The following is a 15,318-nucleotide window of genomic DNA, read 5'->3' as shown; positions in this document are numbered from 1 at the left end:
TGCTGTTGTAAACATTTCCATAAATGAGGATGTTGTAGCTCAAACACACTGAAAGCTTAAATGAGGTTTCAACAATGGGCTGTTTACTCTGAACTGTGTGTTGTTGCCAAACATTACATATATAACCCACTTCCTGCAAGAGATCATGAACGATATCCACGGTCGGTCTTGTTTGGTCTTTAATGAGGCGATAGAAATAATTCAGGACAAAGACACTGGATGGATACGTGAGGCACACGGGTTTTCATACAAACATACAGAATATAAATAAAGTAGAGCAGCTGTTAAAGTGGCTACAGGGGGGGGGGAAAGGAAGTCCTCAGTCATTGCACAATTGTAAACAAAGCACCACCTACAGACACATCTGATATTGACATGAGGCCTGTGACCATTTCCACAACATAAAGAAGAATAACTGGTCCGGGTCAACAACAGCTCCATCCAGACGAGGCCGCCTGAGGCCCAACCAGCATGTTTGTTCGGTTCTGCGAAAGCATATACGTCGCATGACGCACAGACACAGAGGTGGACCAAAAAGTCATTTTAGTGTTCAATGTGCAAAGTAAAAAGTGTCTTCAAAAAAGGGAAAAAATAGTCCCAATAAATGAGTAGTCGTTAAAATTCTCTTCAGTGCAAAATTTGTTCCTGGCATTTAAATGTATATTTTAAAGAGTTTGCTCTAAACTGATTTTTTTTTCTTCTCAAATACACACACTAACATCTGGGGGAAGGGAACCGATATTAAATATTTTCCCGAAACACACAAATCACCACATGCATCAATGAGACTGGTCAGTTTTCAATGTAAACCAAGCACGGCTCATAAAGAATAACCTCAACAAATGTCATGCATACTACAACTACAGGGTGAGAATATACAGCATACTCGTGTATATATATAGTCAAAATGATGAGTAGGTAAAAAGCACAGGTATGCTTTTCCTAAAGCAAAGTAGAGATGCATCTTTAGGGACCAACAGTAAGGATGGCAATATTAGCTTTTACTGCTATTTGGTTAGTGCTTCAAGTCGTAGTGTAGAGTAGGAAAACACTGGATACTTATATATTTATATTTCTCAAAGCCATGAAATTTGTCAAATGCAGAAAACGGTGCCAGAAAACAGCAGCTGCTCATCAGTCGTCATACTGCACGTATGCAAGTGGAGACGGTAAGGCCGAGTCGGTGTGTGTCAGGCAGGGGGCTGTGGACAGAAATAAAGTCCTCCTACTGCTTCATCACTACCAATGGCAAAGTTGGACAATGGCTCTTTGTAGCAGGTGATACATCTACTCCGTCTCCCGTCAGGATAGAGCAACCTGCTGCGCTCTACTGACCCACAGCAGGGTCTCACTCTTTGTCTCAGTGCAGTTGGGTCCACGGACCACAGCAGTCCTCGCAATCTCCTCCTCCATCTTTTTTTCTTCGTGCGTTTGTCCTCTCTCAGTAGAAGCGCTTGCGTCGGCTGTCGTTCCAGTGGCCGTAAACCACCAGGCCGATGACGATGAGGAAGATGAAACCCAGCATGGACAAGAGCGCGGTGAAGAAAATGGCTATTCCACTCATCCCCTCTTCACTCTCACCCACTGCAAGAGAGAACGACAGTCAGGGCGTTCGAAAGGGAAGGAAGGAAGGAAGGGTGAAAGGAAATGAGAAATAAAGCAGGTGGACGGAGAGATGACAGTGAAGGAAAGAGTGACAAGCAGCAGAAGAGACAGAAGGAGAGAGGGGAAGGAAGTATCTTTCTTACGTTTGAGTAGCTCAAAGTTATCCACGCTGGGTATAGTTATCTCCTCTTCATCATCCTCCTCCTCCTCCTCCTCTTCCTTTGGACTCCGCAATACCGTCAGTTGGTAGAGTTTCAGGGAAATGATATCATGGTTATCTGCACATTGAGAATAATAAAATATGATTATAGTTAACACTATATCATTTAGATCTGATTATCTGTACTTGAGGAGCAGTTTGTTTTTGGGACAGTGAACGCGCTTCACCTGAGAGGTCTCCCGTGACGGCTGTCGCTCCAAAATAATAGCCTTGGGGAAGCCGCACCCCGGGTATGTCAAGGCAGTCCCTCCACTCATGTTGTCCGTCGATGTCTATCATCACCTGAAGAACAGAAGCAATTCAGGGACTTTGAGACGGTCACGGAATGTAAATACCCGGGCAGCAGGTTTACTGATTTATATGAAAACGTAGAAACCCCTAAAAATCTTGGACATGGACTTAGCATTTAAAAAAAAAGGTGGCTTAAACAAATATTAGCGGGTCAAACTCAGTGCACCCAGCGTATGCAAATAACAGGTTGGACCGTGGCGGTGATGAGCAGTGTGCTCGGCACTGTTATTATCGTGGATGATTGCAGACGGACAGAGTCTCTCACCGTGAGCCTGCGGCGGACGTATCGGATGAAGAGGAAGGTGTCGTGTTTGAGGTTGCGCACCATGGCGTTGCAGCCGCCCACCTCCGTGGGCCGACCGTCCCGCTCGTGGTCGTAGCTGATGCTGCCGTTCCCGACCATGGCCAGGACGAAGGGGAAGATCCTCTTGTGGGAGGAAAAGAAAGAGAGAGAGAGAGAGAGAGAGAGAGAGAGAGAGAGAGAGAGAGAGAAATGAGGAAATACTCCGGACTTAAACTAGTCCCTCATCGTGTGCTGACACAGCGGTGACGCTTTTACAATTAGGTCATGCAGGCTGAGGCTGAAGAAAGAAAAGATGCTCTACGTTATTTTTTTACAAACTTGCATCGACTGTTTCACTTGAATGACACATGCTTTATTTGTTATAAAGTCTACAACGACAAAAACATGTCGGTATTGTTTCAAAAATAAGGGTATGTTTGAAGTCAGATAAGCATGCTTAAGGACCAACAGAGGCTGTACGAAGACGTAGGATTGGGATCATCTAAAAACTGGTTACCTGTGTGCGAGGAGTATATCTTTTCTTCTGCGCCTGACTCAAATGGTTGCACAAAAGAAAACAAAGACAGCCCTTTTACACACATTTGCAAGAGACACTTGTCCACCTAAGGTGTAAGCAGTGCCCCTCCATCATACCTCCAGATGTTTCTCCTCATTGGGATATGTGTCCACAAACACACCCAAGCCAGTGAAGTTGTCTATATTTCCAAACACAGGACCTGTAAAATAATAAGAGGACAGAGTGTTGAGTTGTTATTTTTTAATGGGTTGAGATGAAGTAAGACGTCCTACAGCGCTCACCTTTCTGCACACGTTCCTTAGTGTACCAGATGGCCAGTCCATCACCATTCAGGTTCTTCTTTCCTTGCCCGTGAATCTTAAAGTGCACCTGCATCTCCCAGTCCGTCAGATGGCAAGGCTGGAAACACACGGGTTAAATAAAAACACATAGTGATGCTCCAACGACTTCGCAAGAAACATACGAGACCAAAATAACCTGATGACCAAAGAGTAAATAGAAGCCTGGTTTCACTGTAATTTGTTTTTTTATTTGTAGCACTGTGTCACGCAGACTAATGGTTGGGTTGAGGCCGAGGCAAGAGGAAACACAAATCATAGTGGCATATTAGAGACATGAGGTGTTTTTGCCCAACCACAGTAATGGGCAGCAGCTGATGAGGGTGTTTATTGTGGTTAGTTCAAGATAAGATCAGACAGGGTTAGATCATCAAAGATGATGTCAGACTGTCTGAAAGCAAAAACCAGATGTTAAAACATCATCCGACACCAAACCCATACTTAATCTGTGTTTCACTGGCTAAAAAACTGTACAAATCTTGTTCATATTTACAACCCTTTGATAACTTGCTTGTTATGCACTATGTTTATTGGCATTTATAATGATACGGGTAGAATAAATACTAGAAACACCTAAAATAAACTTGCATTTAAATGTACAAGCCTGTTTTTTTACTTCATCTAGTATTTGAGGGCTCTAACCCTCCCTCTCATCTGCATCCTGTGTCTCCTGGCTCTGAGTATAATAGCAAAACCTTGTTTATTGAAATACAAATACAACACTGTCATAACACACCACATTTACCAGTATTTGTATACTCACAAGGCGGCTCCATACTGCCCCCTGCCTGCTCTGCTTGTCAGGTGTGAGCCGCACCTGGTCGGTGGTCACCATGGCATCTCCCATCAGCTCCCAGTGCGAGGAGCCTAAGGAGCCCACACCTGAGCACACAAACCAGCATGAACAAAGATGACACCGCACAATAGAGAGCAGTGACCCTCTGCTACTAAACAAAACGTCTGTTTAAGGGAGGAAAGGTATAACTAAACGGTCTTTAATGAAGCACAATGTAAGGTATTGAATATGGTATATATATACATATATAAATATATATATAAGGTTAAAAGTATAAAAAGCTTAATGTTACAGCAGCAAGATAGAAATACACGTAGCTCGTTCTGGAAACATCTGTCCCTCAGCCTGCCCCACTGTGACCGTTTATGGGGTGTATAACGGGTGAGATAGCGTTACCTTGGTACGGCTTGGAAAGCGAATACTCCCGCTTCAAAAACTCTTCCATTTCGTGATCATCGTCGGCAGAACACCGGCTCGAGGCAAAAATAAGGAAAGCGAAAGTCCAGTACGATTTAAAAGACATTATTTTCCGTCTGAATGGTGATCTCGGCTCCCAGTAATTATCGCTACTACTGGTGGCGGCCATCGTTGGTATAAACTCCGCCCACTCAATCGTCAGCTTCCTTCCCATTGGTTGACTGTGTTGCATGGCTCGCCGCCATTGGTCCGTGTGAGTGTCAATCATAATGCACGCTTTTAATTGGATGTACTGTACGATCGTCGTTTTGGATAGTGTCAATAGTGAGAATGAATCAATTGATTTATTAAATTGGAAGTATGCAACTGGTGTAATAAGGTAAACTATGAAATTGTGATCTGTTTATTTTTTGTAATTCTGAAACTAAAGATGGAGCTGCAGAATCCTTTTAAACAGTACGTTTGCTGTGACACACACACACGCACACACACACACACACATATATATATATATATATATATATATATATATATATATATATATATACTGTATATATTTACCTCTGACAGGCTTTTTCTGTGACCTCTCTATCTGCTGACAGCTTTTACTAAGCTTGCACTATAATCTACAGTACTACACCATGGCTGGAGAACACACATTTGGATGGCCCCAGGGCAAAATTGAACTGCGGGCCTATATTGACCCACATTGGCCCTCCCATGCACTTTGCATTGTGCATATCTTGTATTCTGTTTAATACTCATATATGCACACAGCAGTAGTCGACACATAGAAGCTTCATTAAATTGTGCCCAGAGCCCCAGAAACCAACCAGTACACCTGCTGCTGGAATACTACCCCACCCTATAGGTTTTCTGTGATTCAGATTTTTTTGCTGATTGAATTAAAAAACAATGTTATTTAGGAATATGCACCATGAAAGCACAATATCAAAACTAGACAGGGCACAGGGGCAAAACACAGATTCAAGAAAGAGGCACAAATGCAGTTTATCATGCTAAAATGCTAAACAAAGTCTGTCAGATAAGTGTAGTGGAGCAAGTAGGCCTAGAATATTTCCCTCTGAAATGTAGTAGTGTAAAGTAGCGTAAAATTTAAATGCTCAAGTAAAGTAAAAGTACCTGAAATTAGTACTGAGTACTGAGTACTACTAAATTAGTACTTTATATGTAGTTACGTTTGACTACTGTGTGTGTGTTTGAGAGAGACTGAAAATAAATATATTTAAATTAAACTTTATTTCAGACACATGGGTCCATATCAAATAAAAAATAAATACAACACAATGTATTATGTATGTGCTGAGCAGCTGTGGAAAACGTTTAGACCACGCCCCCTTCACACTGGCTGCTGTAGAGTTAAGACCGCGCCCCCTTCATGGTCCCTGCCGTGTGTCGGGTTTCTCAGTCCTCACCGAGTTTATGTAGTAACGTTACAGCACTGGGGGATGGATTGAAGGAAGGAAGGCATGGATCCCATTGAAGAAAAAACGAGCAAAGCGGTCGACATATATCGTGATACATGGATCCGCTTCCTAGGTATGTATTGGTATATTTGTATAATTTTTCCACTGTAATGAACAGTGTAGGACAGACACTTAACGTTACACTGGAGCCGTCATGACCCTGGAGCTGCATGTCAGATGCTAGCCTGCTAGAAGTTAGCATAGCTGGCTATAACCTCTGTTAAAAATCTATTTATAGCAAGGTCACTTTTATGACCACAGGACGCAATGGACGACGTCCAAAGACTGGACGTCAACACCGTTGTTCGTGCTTTGTTTCCATAACGTATTTAACTGTAATCTATAGCGTTAGAGTTGTGTCTGTAACTCAGGTCTGTAACTCAGGTCTGTAACTCAGGTCTGTCTCAATAACGGTTGCTGTTGAGCAAGGTGAGGCACTTTGACTCACACAACCACAAAGAAACGCCCGCAGGCATGCCCAGACTGAAAGCTGACACTATTCCTGTGGAAAGTACAACTTCCTGTTTTCGTTGCTGTTCTCTAATTGAAACACTGGGGGGGGTTACTTACATTGGTTACACTAGTATTAGCTGAGAGGGGCGGGTACAGTACTGACGGTCATTCATTCATACTGCAGCAGCAGTTCTCCTGGTGAACATGCCCTAATCTCCTGCTCCTCCACAGCCTTCATTGGCCAGCAGTCATGTGAATCTGTTTATCCTCATCGAAATATCATAATCTATTTGCTCACATCTTTAATCCTGTCTGTGCAGTTGCGTATCTCTATTGACATGCATGGACAGGAATGTGAAAGTGTTCATATTTGTATGGTTTTGGTCTGAAAATGAGCCTTGAACATTTAAAAATAATAGTTAAATTCATGGTGTTGTCAAATTTCATGCAGCATTATTAGACAGATATTTAACATTAATATAATACTCTGAATATTATATTTTCTCCTTTGGAATTGGTACTTTTTTTGCCAAGAATAATACTTTTTTTACTACTGTGGAAAAACTGTGATGATGGATATGCAATAAGCAATGGATTTAACCTGAATTGTGACTGTTTTATCAAACTGAACTGTGTTTGGGCACAGACCACATATTCGCTGACACAGACATATAAAATAGTTAATCACAAAAATGTTTTTGCATACAGATCATAATTTGAACCCCAGCCCATTATGCCAGGGCAGGGCATTTGTGTTATCATAACTGTGTGCCTTGCTGGAAGCTAATCTTATCTGGGCTGTTGTTATCATGTTTTATTATACAGCTCCTATCATCTTATGCTCACAGGGGCTTCTGGAGCTCCAGATTCAGTCGTTACTTTGTAGTATTAAAGCTAGCAGCGTAGAGCTCCATAAAGTTGTCTTGTTGTCTTTTTTTAACAGCAGACATTTTTACTTGTCCTCCTCCAGTGCTTGCAGGAAAAGCACAGGAGTAACATTAAGGATAAGTGTCCCAGTAAGTCGTGACAGTGTGCCAGCATGCACAGTACCAGGACCCTGAAATGGAAATCAACTTTTCCCGCTGTGACATGTCGAAATGTCCTTTTGTGTTAAAGTGCTGTACCAACAGTTATGGATATGAGCAACAACTACTAGGCTCTCATCTTGTTTTTCCTGTAAATTGTTCCCAGTTTTCAGGTTGAAATATATCAAGAGAGCATCATATGTAAATAACTTGGAACAAGATTTCTAGATTTTATTCTCTTGTTCTGTGCTCATAGTGCCGACAGCTGAGATATACAGATCTGGTTTGGGATGTTGGGTTAGATGCAAATACCGACTTCATGTTATTCAAATTTAGAATAACAAACGCATATCGCACTTGTGATTTACTTGTACTTCATCTCTCCCTCTTTACTGAGTCAGTCGGTGTCCTGAATATGTTCTTGTGGTTCTTAGCAGTGCTGAGTTTGGAGTTCATAATCATTGTTGGGAGTAAAGCTCAGCCCTAAACGATTCATTTTTTAGAATTGAAAAGGTCTTTGACCACCGCTTAGAGACAAAAGCTGTCATGTGATTTCCTCTTTTACTGAAGCTGCGGAAGCATCATTCACTCCTGCATCTCTTATTAAAGTCCGAATTTCAATGACATTACACCAATTAAGCCTTTTTCTCTCCTGGGGCCAACACCTCAACTCATTCACTCAAACACTCATCACCAGTGTTTCCTTCCCCCAAATTCAGATAGATCACATTGCATGGAACTCATTGGGATCATTTTTTATGTAAGGTAACATCTGGCCAGTGATTGTGGTGGACCGCTGTGACTGAATGGTGATAACTCTCAAGCACCTAATGATGCTGTAGTGCACAGTGATTATCTTAGTTGAAACCGAAGATAAAAAAATCATATTTATCTAATAATCCACTAATCGTAATGTCATCTTGATTTGATTGCCTTAAGCGGAGAATTAAGACTAAGAAGCAGCAAATACAGTGGCCACGGTATTTGTCTCCACCACACACTGATAGTTCTGTCACCATTGAACCAAAGATAATACTTCCCGTGTGACCGGAGTTCATTTCACCAGAGGTTTACGTTTACTGTAGTGGGGCACAGGTGACTTCATAATAAGGTATCAAAGGTGTCTGAGTCAATCAACTCTTGTGGAATGGGTATTGCATAGTTTTCCAAATGTTGCTCTCCATTTTCACCGACTCAATGTCGGAGATAAAGTTGAAGTTTTTACAATCTTCTTGTATCTTGCAGGATATGTGCTGGAATTTGGAGTGCTCTCAAATGTGACATTACTGAAAAACTGAGCTTCTGAGTGTTTAATGCGCTGCTTTGTTGTTTATAATGGCACAGTTAGCTTTTCATAATCGTATGGGACTAATGTGTTTTTATAGACCTGAGGGTTAACACCTGTTAGCGGGGTGATTAACTGAAGTTACGATGAAATAAGAGGAGACTAAAAAGGTTGAAGTCTTATGTGTATCTTTGCATGTGTGCCCACATAGGCTATGCCAACGAGGTCGGGGAGGCCTTCCGTGCTCTGGTACCAGTGAGCTTTGTTTGGGGCAGCTACGCTGTGGCCACCGTGTACGTTACTGCTGATGCTGTGGACAAAGGGAAGAAAGCAGCTGCGGTAAGATTTACCATTTGTGTGTGTTATCTTCATTGATTTGTTACATTTAGATTATTATGGAATGAGAAAGAAGTATGAATAAATATTAGGTCAACATTATTTTAGTTCAAGATTACATAAAGGTATACTTATTTTACGTTCTTCTTGTGTTATTGGATATCCTTCTGCTGTTTCAAGATGTTCTTATGCTGCATCTCTTCCTCAAGGCCCACGGTGACAACCCGGGGAAGACGACGCGGGTAGCGGCGGCAGTGGTGGACACGTTTGTGTGGCAGGCCCTTGCCTCTGTGATCATACCGGGCTTCACCATTAACCGAGTGTGCGCCGCGTCACTGCACCTGCTGGGCAAGACAACGAAGTGGCCCCTGCCCGTCCGCAAGTGGACCACGACAGCTATCGGCCTCTCTACAATCCCCTTCATCATTACTCCTATAGACAGGTGGGCACATGTTTATGTGGATCATGTATGTGGCTCATTGTGTTAGATTTAATTTGAGTAGTAGTTAACAAAATTAGTGAGAAAGAAAGGAGGGAGAAACAGACATGGCTGGAGATGGGTTGACGCTACCTGTACTTTACAGAGCTGAGCAGATGATATGAAAGAGATGTGTTAGCTTTGGCTACCGGTTATCTGAGGCAGGGACTTAAATTGAAGTGCAAGGGGTGGGTACTGTGGCATATAATGGATTCTGCCTTCTTTGACAACTGTTTGTTCTGCAGTTCAGATCGATTTTTCTGCCGAATGCCAATCATTTTGCTGCCGACTCGTCACCACCCTCGTTAATGAGTCCTTTCTGTGTGAGGGTTGATGGAGGCAAACCAGAAAATATTGTTTGAGGGATGTTTGCTGAAAACTACAGTGCTCAGCTGTTTTTTTAGAAATGACTGACACTGTATATTTGTCAGACATTTTTATGTCTTAAGTCGGAAAAAGTGGGTTTGAACTGAGCACAGTGTTTCGGTCCTTTCATGGAATCTGTTGACAATAAGAAAAATGTAGAATAAGAGCAGACTTATGAAGATTTTCGATAAATAAATGTCTGTTAAGTAACGATCTATAAAGTTTATTCTACTCATTCGAATGCAGTGACTGAGTTATCGAGCCACAAACAAGGACAACAACATAGTAGTTACATATACAACTTTAAGCGTTGCTACAGTTGCTGTTGTTAGGCGAGAAGAAGTTTTCATAGATCACTTCTGCTTTCATGAAATGGATTCAGAAATGCTTGTGTCTGACATCACAATGTTTCCCTTCTCGTACGCTGTAGGTCAGTGGACTACCTGCTCGATTCGAGCATTCGGAAGATCTACCACGAGGACGAGAAGCAGAAATGAGGACGGATCATCCACCCCGCTGATACTAGAAACCACTCCAGCCCACGTAGACCTGTTCTTGTTCTCCACCAATGTGAAGCACTAAAGAATGCTGAAGAAGAATTTCATGGAGCAAGACTCCCCAGTTAGCCACAAATACATATAATCAAATAGATTTTAGTAAGAAATTACATCATTTACATTCATATAAGTAAGTTGAAAGGGAATTCCTGCTTCATGAAATATCTTTTGGGATCCTTAACTTGAACCTCAAAGGGCAATCTTGATAGCGACACCAAACAAAAGCTTGAACAGGAATGTAACAGCATGAATTATTTTTAAATATTCGCAGTGAAGTTCTTCTTAAAGTATTCTTCGGCAGGGACACAGTGTGCTGTTATATTCCTGTGATCCTCTTTACAGAGATCCATGGTTGCCCTCATGGTTCAGAGTTATAAACTCACCTCATGTCCAGATGTCGAGGATTTAAATACAAATCCACACTTGCTGTGTTTTATTAGCCATATTCAGTGGTGCTGTGATGCCAAAAAAGCCAGTTTGCTTTAATGTCCCTCTTATTCTTGACTTCCTTAAAGTTCATCTTTGACTGTTTCTTTCTGAAAACAAAGGTGTCTGTTACTTTAAATACATGTTTCAAGTGTCTTATGCACTTTTCACTATTTCATTTGACCTGACTGTTGGTGTTGGGAGCCAATGTTTGCACTGGGAGCATTTTATTTACACCATGGTTACAATCCATATTATTCTGAATGGTATATGGTTATCTTAAACTAAGAATATTCAAGTTGAACTCCACAAGTATTTGAATTATTTCTCACCAATATCTAAACTGTTGCTCAATAAGTCTGTAGTCAGACAGTCTTGATGTACAATGCTGTAACTTCTGTAGTGTGAAAACATTCAACATCTGTAACTAGTTTAAAGCAGCTTTGAAACATACTTGTATGTTGTACGTACTAGCGTTGAACTTCTCAAATACATGTGGAGGTCAGTGCCACAGAAACGGGTTTAAGGGATTCTTTTAGCAATATGCAGATTCTATACGTCTTTATTATTTCTTTTCTTTGAGGAGCCAAGTCATATACTGTATCTCATGCTGAACTATGCAAAAGGGAACCTGGGAAGATGTTGTGTACACATGTGAGCTTCTCAAATTACAATTAAAATGTGATTTAAATAATATAAGAAGGGATACTAAATGTAACATGAACATTAGAGAAAGAGGAGCTTGCTGTATTGGGAATGGTTATCATTGTCATTTTTTTTCTGTCGGTGTAAACAAGTGTACAACTCGAGCAATAACTTCTTTCGTGTCGCACAATATTCTCTTTGCTGTGAGGGATGCTGTTCAGTTTATCGTAGAGAGAGAAATGCTGGAAAAAAGAGACTGTGATTTGTAACTCGGGGTGCACCAACAATGTTTTGACTTGCTGTAGTTCAGTAATATTTAATGACCAGATCAGGACACACAATGCACAATGTTTTTTTTTTTTAATGTGCGTAAGGCTCCAGTTCATTCACTCAAGTGAAACTTTTTCCTTCTGTAAGTTTAAGGGTACAGACCTTTATTTATGTCGGGTAACTTGACTTGTCATCGCAGGGAAAGCACACGAGTCCAGATGGTTTCTTTAAGTGTCCCAGTAAGCCAGTGATTCAATGTGTATGGTAACATGACTGGGACCCTTTACATGTAATGCACACATCATCTTATTAATGTGCTGCTCCTGCTTTGATAAGCGTATTGGTGCATCCCTTGGGAAAATCCATTTATTCATGTTCAATTGTAACACTTCAGACTGTACACAGGACTTCATTGTATTTTCCATTGATGCACGCGCAAAATGAACGGTTTATTTTTTTCAATGTTTTTCTCATGTGGCAGTGTTTTTCAGAAGTGGGTTTTATGAGTCACATTTTCAGCCTTAACTGAAAAAAAAGGATCAAACCTCAAACTGTTTTTTGTGTGAAAGCAGCTGTTGAAAGCTGAAGCTCCATTCATTACAATGGTTCTGTAAGAACGTCTGACACACTGGAGAAATACAAAATATAAATCTGTCTTGAAATAAATCAAAGTTTAAAATACCATGATATCACTTTGTGTGGAGTTCTTGTAAAGTCTATTGGCTTGTGTTTTTTTTGTGTATCATTCCTGCGATTATGTTCTACATTACAAATATTAACGACAATAAATGCAGAGCCACTTTGCAGCTTTAGGAAGTAATGATTGACAGCTCAGTTTAATGAAAGACACCGTAGCATTATCTACACGCAGTCTGCTTCAAGGCCTTCCTATGAGGACACCTTTCCCACAGTGTGATTTCAAGTGGCAGCACAGCAACTTGCTCTTTGTGCAGGCACGGTTTCCACTTCCTGAGTAACTGCTGCATTCAGATGAAAGAGGCGTAATCCAAAGGGGCTGTTCAACCAATGAACTTGGAAGCACTCAAAGGCACATCAAACCTGAAGTGAATTGAGAGGTTGCAGTTATTTATCTTGATTGAGTCAGGAGGCCACAGCTGATGCCAATGCTGTAAATGAAGAGCCCACTTAAAGGGCTAAGGAAACACGAGCAGCTGCGTGCGCAGTCATGTCTCTGCTTATTCTTGTGTTCGTGACTCTTTTGGCCTCAACAACTGCTCGGGCAGGTAAGAAGACAATAATATTTATCTTCATTTGATCAATTTGCTTAATTTTTTTTTTTTTGTGTGTGAAGGCTCTTGCTCAAAGTTTTCCTTCCGTCTCCTGCACTCCTGACATCTTACCATCTCCAGGCATTCCTCGGTACATCCATGGCCAGTGGGTTATCACTGAGGATAATCCACAGTATGAAGAAGACGCTGATGAACAATTTGTAACAGTAAATGAGAGGATCTGGCCTGAGAGCCCACCAGAAGTTATTGAAGTGGTGACTGAGGAGGACCAGAACTTGCTGACTACTCCAGAACCATATGCTATGACGGAACAAGTGGACGGTAATGCATTTATAATCCAGAGCGTCCGTCTCTTTTGAAACTGCTCATTACAGACTAGCTACATTCACAGATTTGTGTTCCCTGTTAGATCCAAAAGGAGGATCGGCAGTGTGGAAAATCGTCCTGGTAGTGGTCGTCCTGCTGGTGTCTGTAGTGGGCTCTCTGAGCGTGGCCTACTACATGTGTTTCTGGAGAGGAGGCAGGATTCACTATCGGCCTCAGAAGGCGGATTATGCTTAAAAATAAAACTTTTGTGGAGAAACTATTCTCAAGGAGTCTTATGTTTTTGACATTGACTTTATGTGATGCTTGTTCCCTTTACTGATCTCTGACAAAGAAATGCTTTGCAGGAAGCGCAGGCTAGCAGAATGTGAGTGGTAAATGGGAGTTTTTGGCTTGTAAATTTTGCTTTAATTATTTCAGTGGACCTGTGCGTTGGTAATGCAGTAAAGTGAGTTAGTAATGCTGTGTGTGTGTGTGTGTGTGTGTGTGTCCTAAGTTTTTACGTGTTTAAAGGCGTTGTACTTGCGCTCATATGTTAACTATTGTCTTTTGGGTACTTTTCACAGGCAAAACGGTTGCGTCTTTATGTAAACAAAGTATCACAAATGCATGTATTCATGGAAGGGACTCTGTAACTTTACATAGCATGTCGAGGGTTTGTCTTCTTGACGATGGCACATACTAATCATGCATAAAGCAGCCTTGAAGGTATTTTTCAAATTAAATTGTATTTCTGTTTTAAATTAGAAATAATCGAATGTATGTAAAAGCTTCTCCTTACACAACCTTTCAGACAAATCCTGTGTTCAGTTCTTGTAATGGCCACTAGAGGTCATCACTACCGTTGTCTGTGCTGTGCTCCACCTATCCTCTTGAAGGACTGAAGCCATGCTGCCTTGAAAGAACAGTTTCACTATAGAGTACAGTGCATTGAACCCCTCACTTTGGCCTCCAGCACAAGCTTTATGACTCCAACCTCAGTTAGGCTTTAGTGCAGGTAAGTAGATTTGAAAATAAAAAGATAAGATATAAATTTGGATTAATTGAGAAACTCTGTGGATAGCTTGCCAATTGCTGCATTACTATTTCTGATATATTTGAAAGCCAATGTTCTTTTTGTTGGCCAAAGTAATATAGATCACTCATTGTGTGAACTTGACAGTCTCATGCTGTAAGGCCTGAAGCTGCTCACTATTGTCTTTGCTTTGATAATATCTAACTAAAAGTTGAAGTCCTGCAGTGATGTGGTTTTCTCATGAAAAGACTTCTCTGGGAAACAGTTACAGGGCCTGTATTTTCTTTAACCACCAGCCAAAGCTCTTCTCACTTTGCAAACTTCAGTTTACGTTATTGTTCGCCGCCTTTGGCAAACATTTTCTTCAGAATTCATCTTCATCAAGATTGGCAGGCAGGATGTTGGCAAAACCAGCCTTTACTGCTAAAAGTAAAGTAATGTTTTAATTCAGTGTCGAGCAAACCGGCTCAGATCAAATCCACAAACATTTATAAGTCCCCCTTGAGCAATATCAGGTGGCGTTAGGGGGCCCAAGGAGACAAAAAGCTGATGAATTGAATAAATCTCCCCTCCCGTGATGGATGGGGCTGGAAAATGGGGCCATTGTTCATCTGTCACTCAGATTGCCATGTCCCTCTATGATTTGTGCCTGGGTTGTGAAGGCCACAAGTGGCCAAAAGACCTCCCTCTCTCCTTCTCACTTGTCTCAACCCTTTTTTTTTTTTTTTTTTTTTTCAGGAATTCCCAGCCCTTCAATTGCCCCCACCCCCACACTGATATCCATACAGCCATTGCAGAAAAAACAAGTCTTCTCTCAGGACAAACAAACACAAATATGTGTCACTCTTGCTTTATTTTATATACAGTTTTGGGGGTGAATTGTAGTTTTCAATGTGTTCATTTCAGATACGAA

General features: G+C 41.3%; 2 protein-coding genes across 3 annotated transcripts; one reads left to right on the top strand and one right to left on the bottom strand.

Moving 5' to 3' along the window:
- Positions 1 to 81: 81 nt before the first annotated feature.
- On the bottom strand, positions 82 to 4,657 carry lman2la (lectin, mannose-binding 2-like a). 2 transcript variants are annotated; one of them, XM_031860235.1, is made up of 9 exons: positions 4,468 to 4,657; positions 4,039 to 4,157; positions 3,219 to 3,336; positions 3,054 to 3,136; positions 2,917 to 2,949; positions 2,382 to 2,543; positions 1,993 to 2,107; positions 1,749 to 1,883; positions 82 to 1,584 (listed from the first exon to the last, which is right to left on the bottom strand). In XM_031860235.1, exons 1-9 carry the CDS (start codon positions 4,655 to 4,657, stop codon positions 1,442 to 1,444), a joined length of 1,098 nt encoding a protein of 365 aa, XP_031716095.1. In that variant the 3' UTR covers positions 82 to 1,441. The 2 variants fall into 2 exon arrangements, with proteins under 2 accessions (XP_031716095.1, XP_031716096.1); XM_031860236.1 differs by lacking the exon at positions 2,917 to 2,949 and having other exon boundaries at positions 4,468 to 4,656.
- Positions 4,658 to 5,930: 1,273 nt separating this feature from the next.
- Positions 5,931 to 12,542, top strand: mtfp1 (mitochondrial fission process 1). Its single transcript, XM_031860179.1, has 4 exons — positions 5,931 to 6,048; positions 8,950 to 9,077; positions 9,284 to 9,516; positions 10,349 to 12,542. Exons 1-4 carry the CDS (start codon positions 5,979 to 5,981, stop codon positions 10,413 to 10,415), a joined length of 498 nt encoding a protein of 165 aa, XP_031716039.1. The 5' UTR covers positions 5,931 to 5,978; the 3' UTR covers positions 10,416 to 12,542.
- Positions 12,543 to 15,318: the final 2,776 nt, after the last annotated feature.

Source organism: Anarrhichthys ocellatus, unplaced genomic scaffold (genome assembly GCF_004355925.1).
Source record: "Anarrhichthys ocellatus isolate YVR2014 unplaced genomic scaffold, GSC_Weel_1.0 scaffold23, whole genome shotgun sequence".
NCBI lineage: Eukaryota > Metazoa > Chordata > Actinopteri > Perciformes > Anarhichadidae > Anarrhichthys > Anarrhichthys ocellatus.
This window is presented reverse-complemented; position numbering and strand designations above follow the sequence as displayed.

Bases quoted from the DNA above. Each gene is read 5' to 3' on its own strand.
- lman2la (XM_031860235.1), bottom strand. From the start codon at position 4,657: ATGGCCGCCACCAGTAGTAGCGATAATTACTGGGAGCCGAGATCACCA. The intron at 4,158-4,467 runs GTAACGCTATCT...TTGTGTGCTCAG, and splicing joins GCTTTCCAAGCCGTACCAAG to GTGTGGGCTCCTTAGGCTCC. The intron at 1,884-1,992 runs GTGAAGCGCGTT...CTCAATGTGCAG, and splicing joins CGTCACGGGAGACCTCTCAG to ATAACCATGATATCATTTCC.
- mtfp1 (XM_031860179.1), top strand. From the start codon at position 5,979: ATGGATCCCATTGAAGAAAAAACGAGCAAAGCGGTCGACATATATCGT. The intron at 6,049-8,949 runs GTATGTATTGGT...GTGCCCACATAG, and splicing joins TACATGGATCCGCTTCCTAG to GCTATGCCAACGAGGTCGGG. The intron at 9,517-10,348 runs GTGGGCACATGT...CGTACGCTGTAG, and splicing joins ATCATTACTCCTATAGACAG to GTCAGTGGACTACCTGCTCG.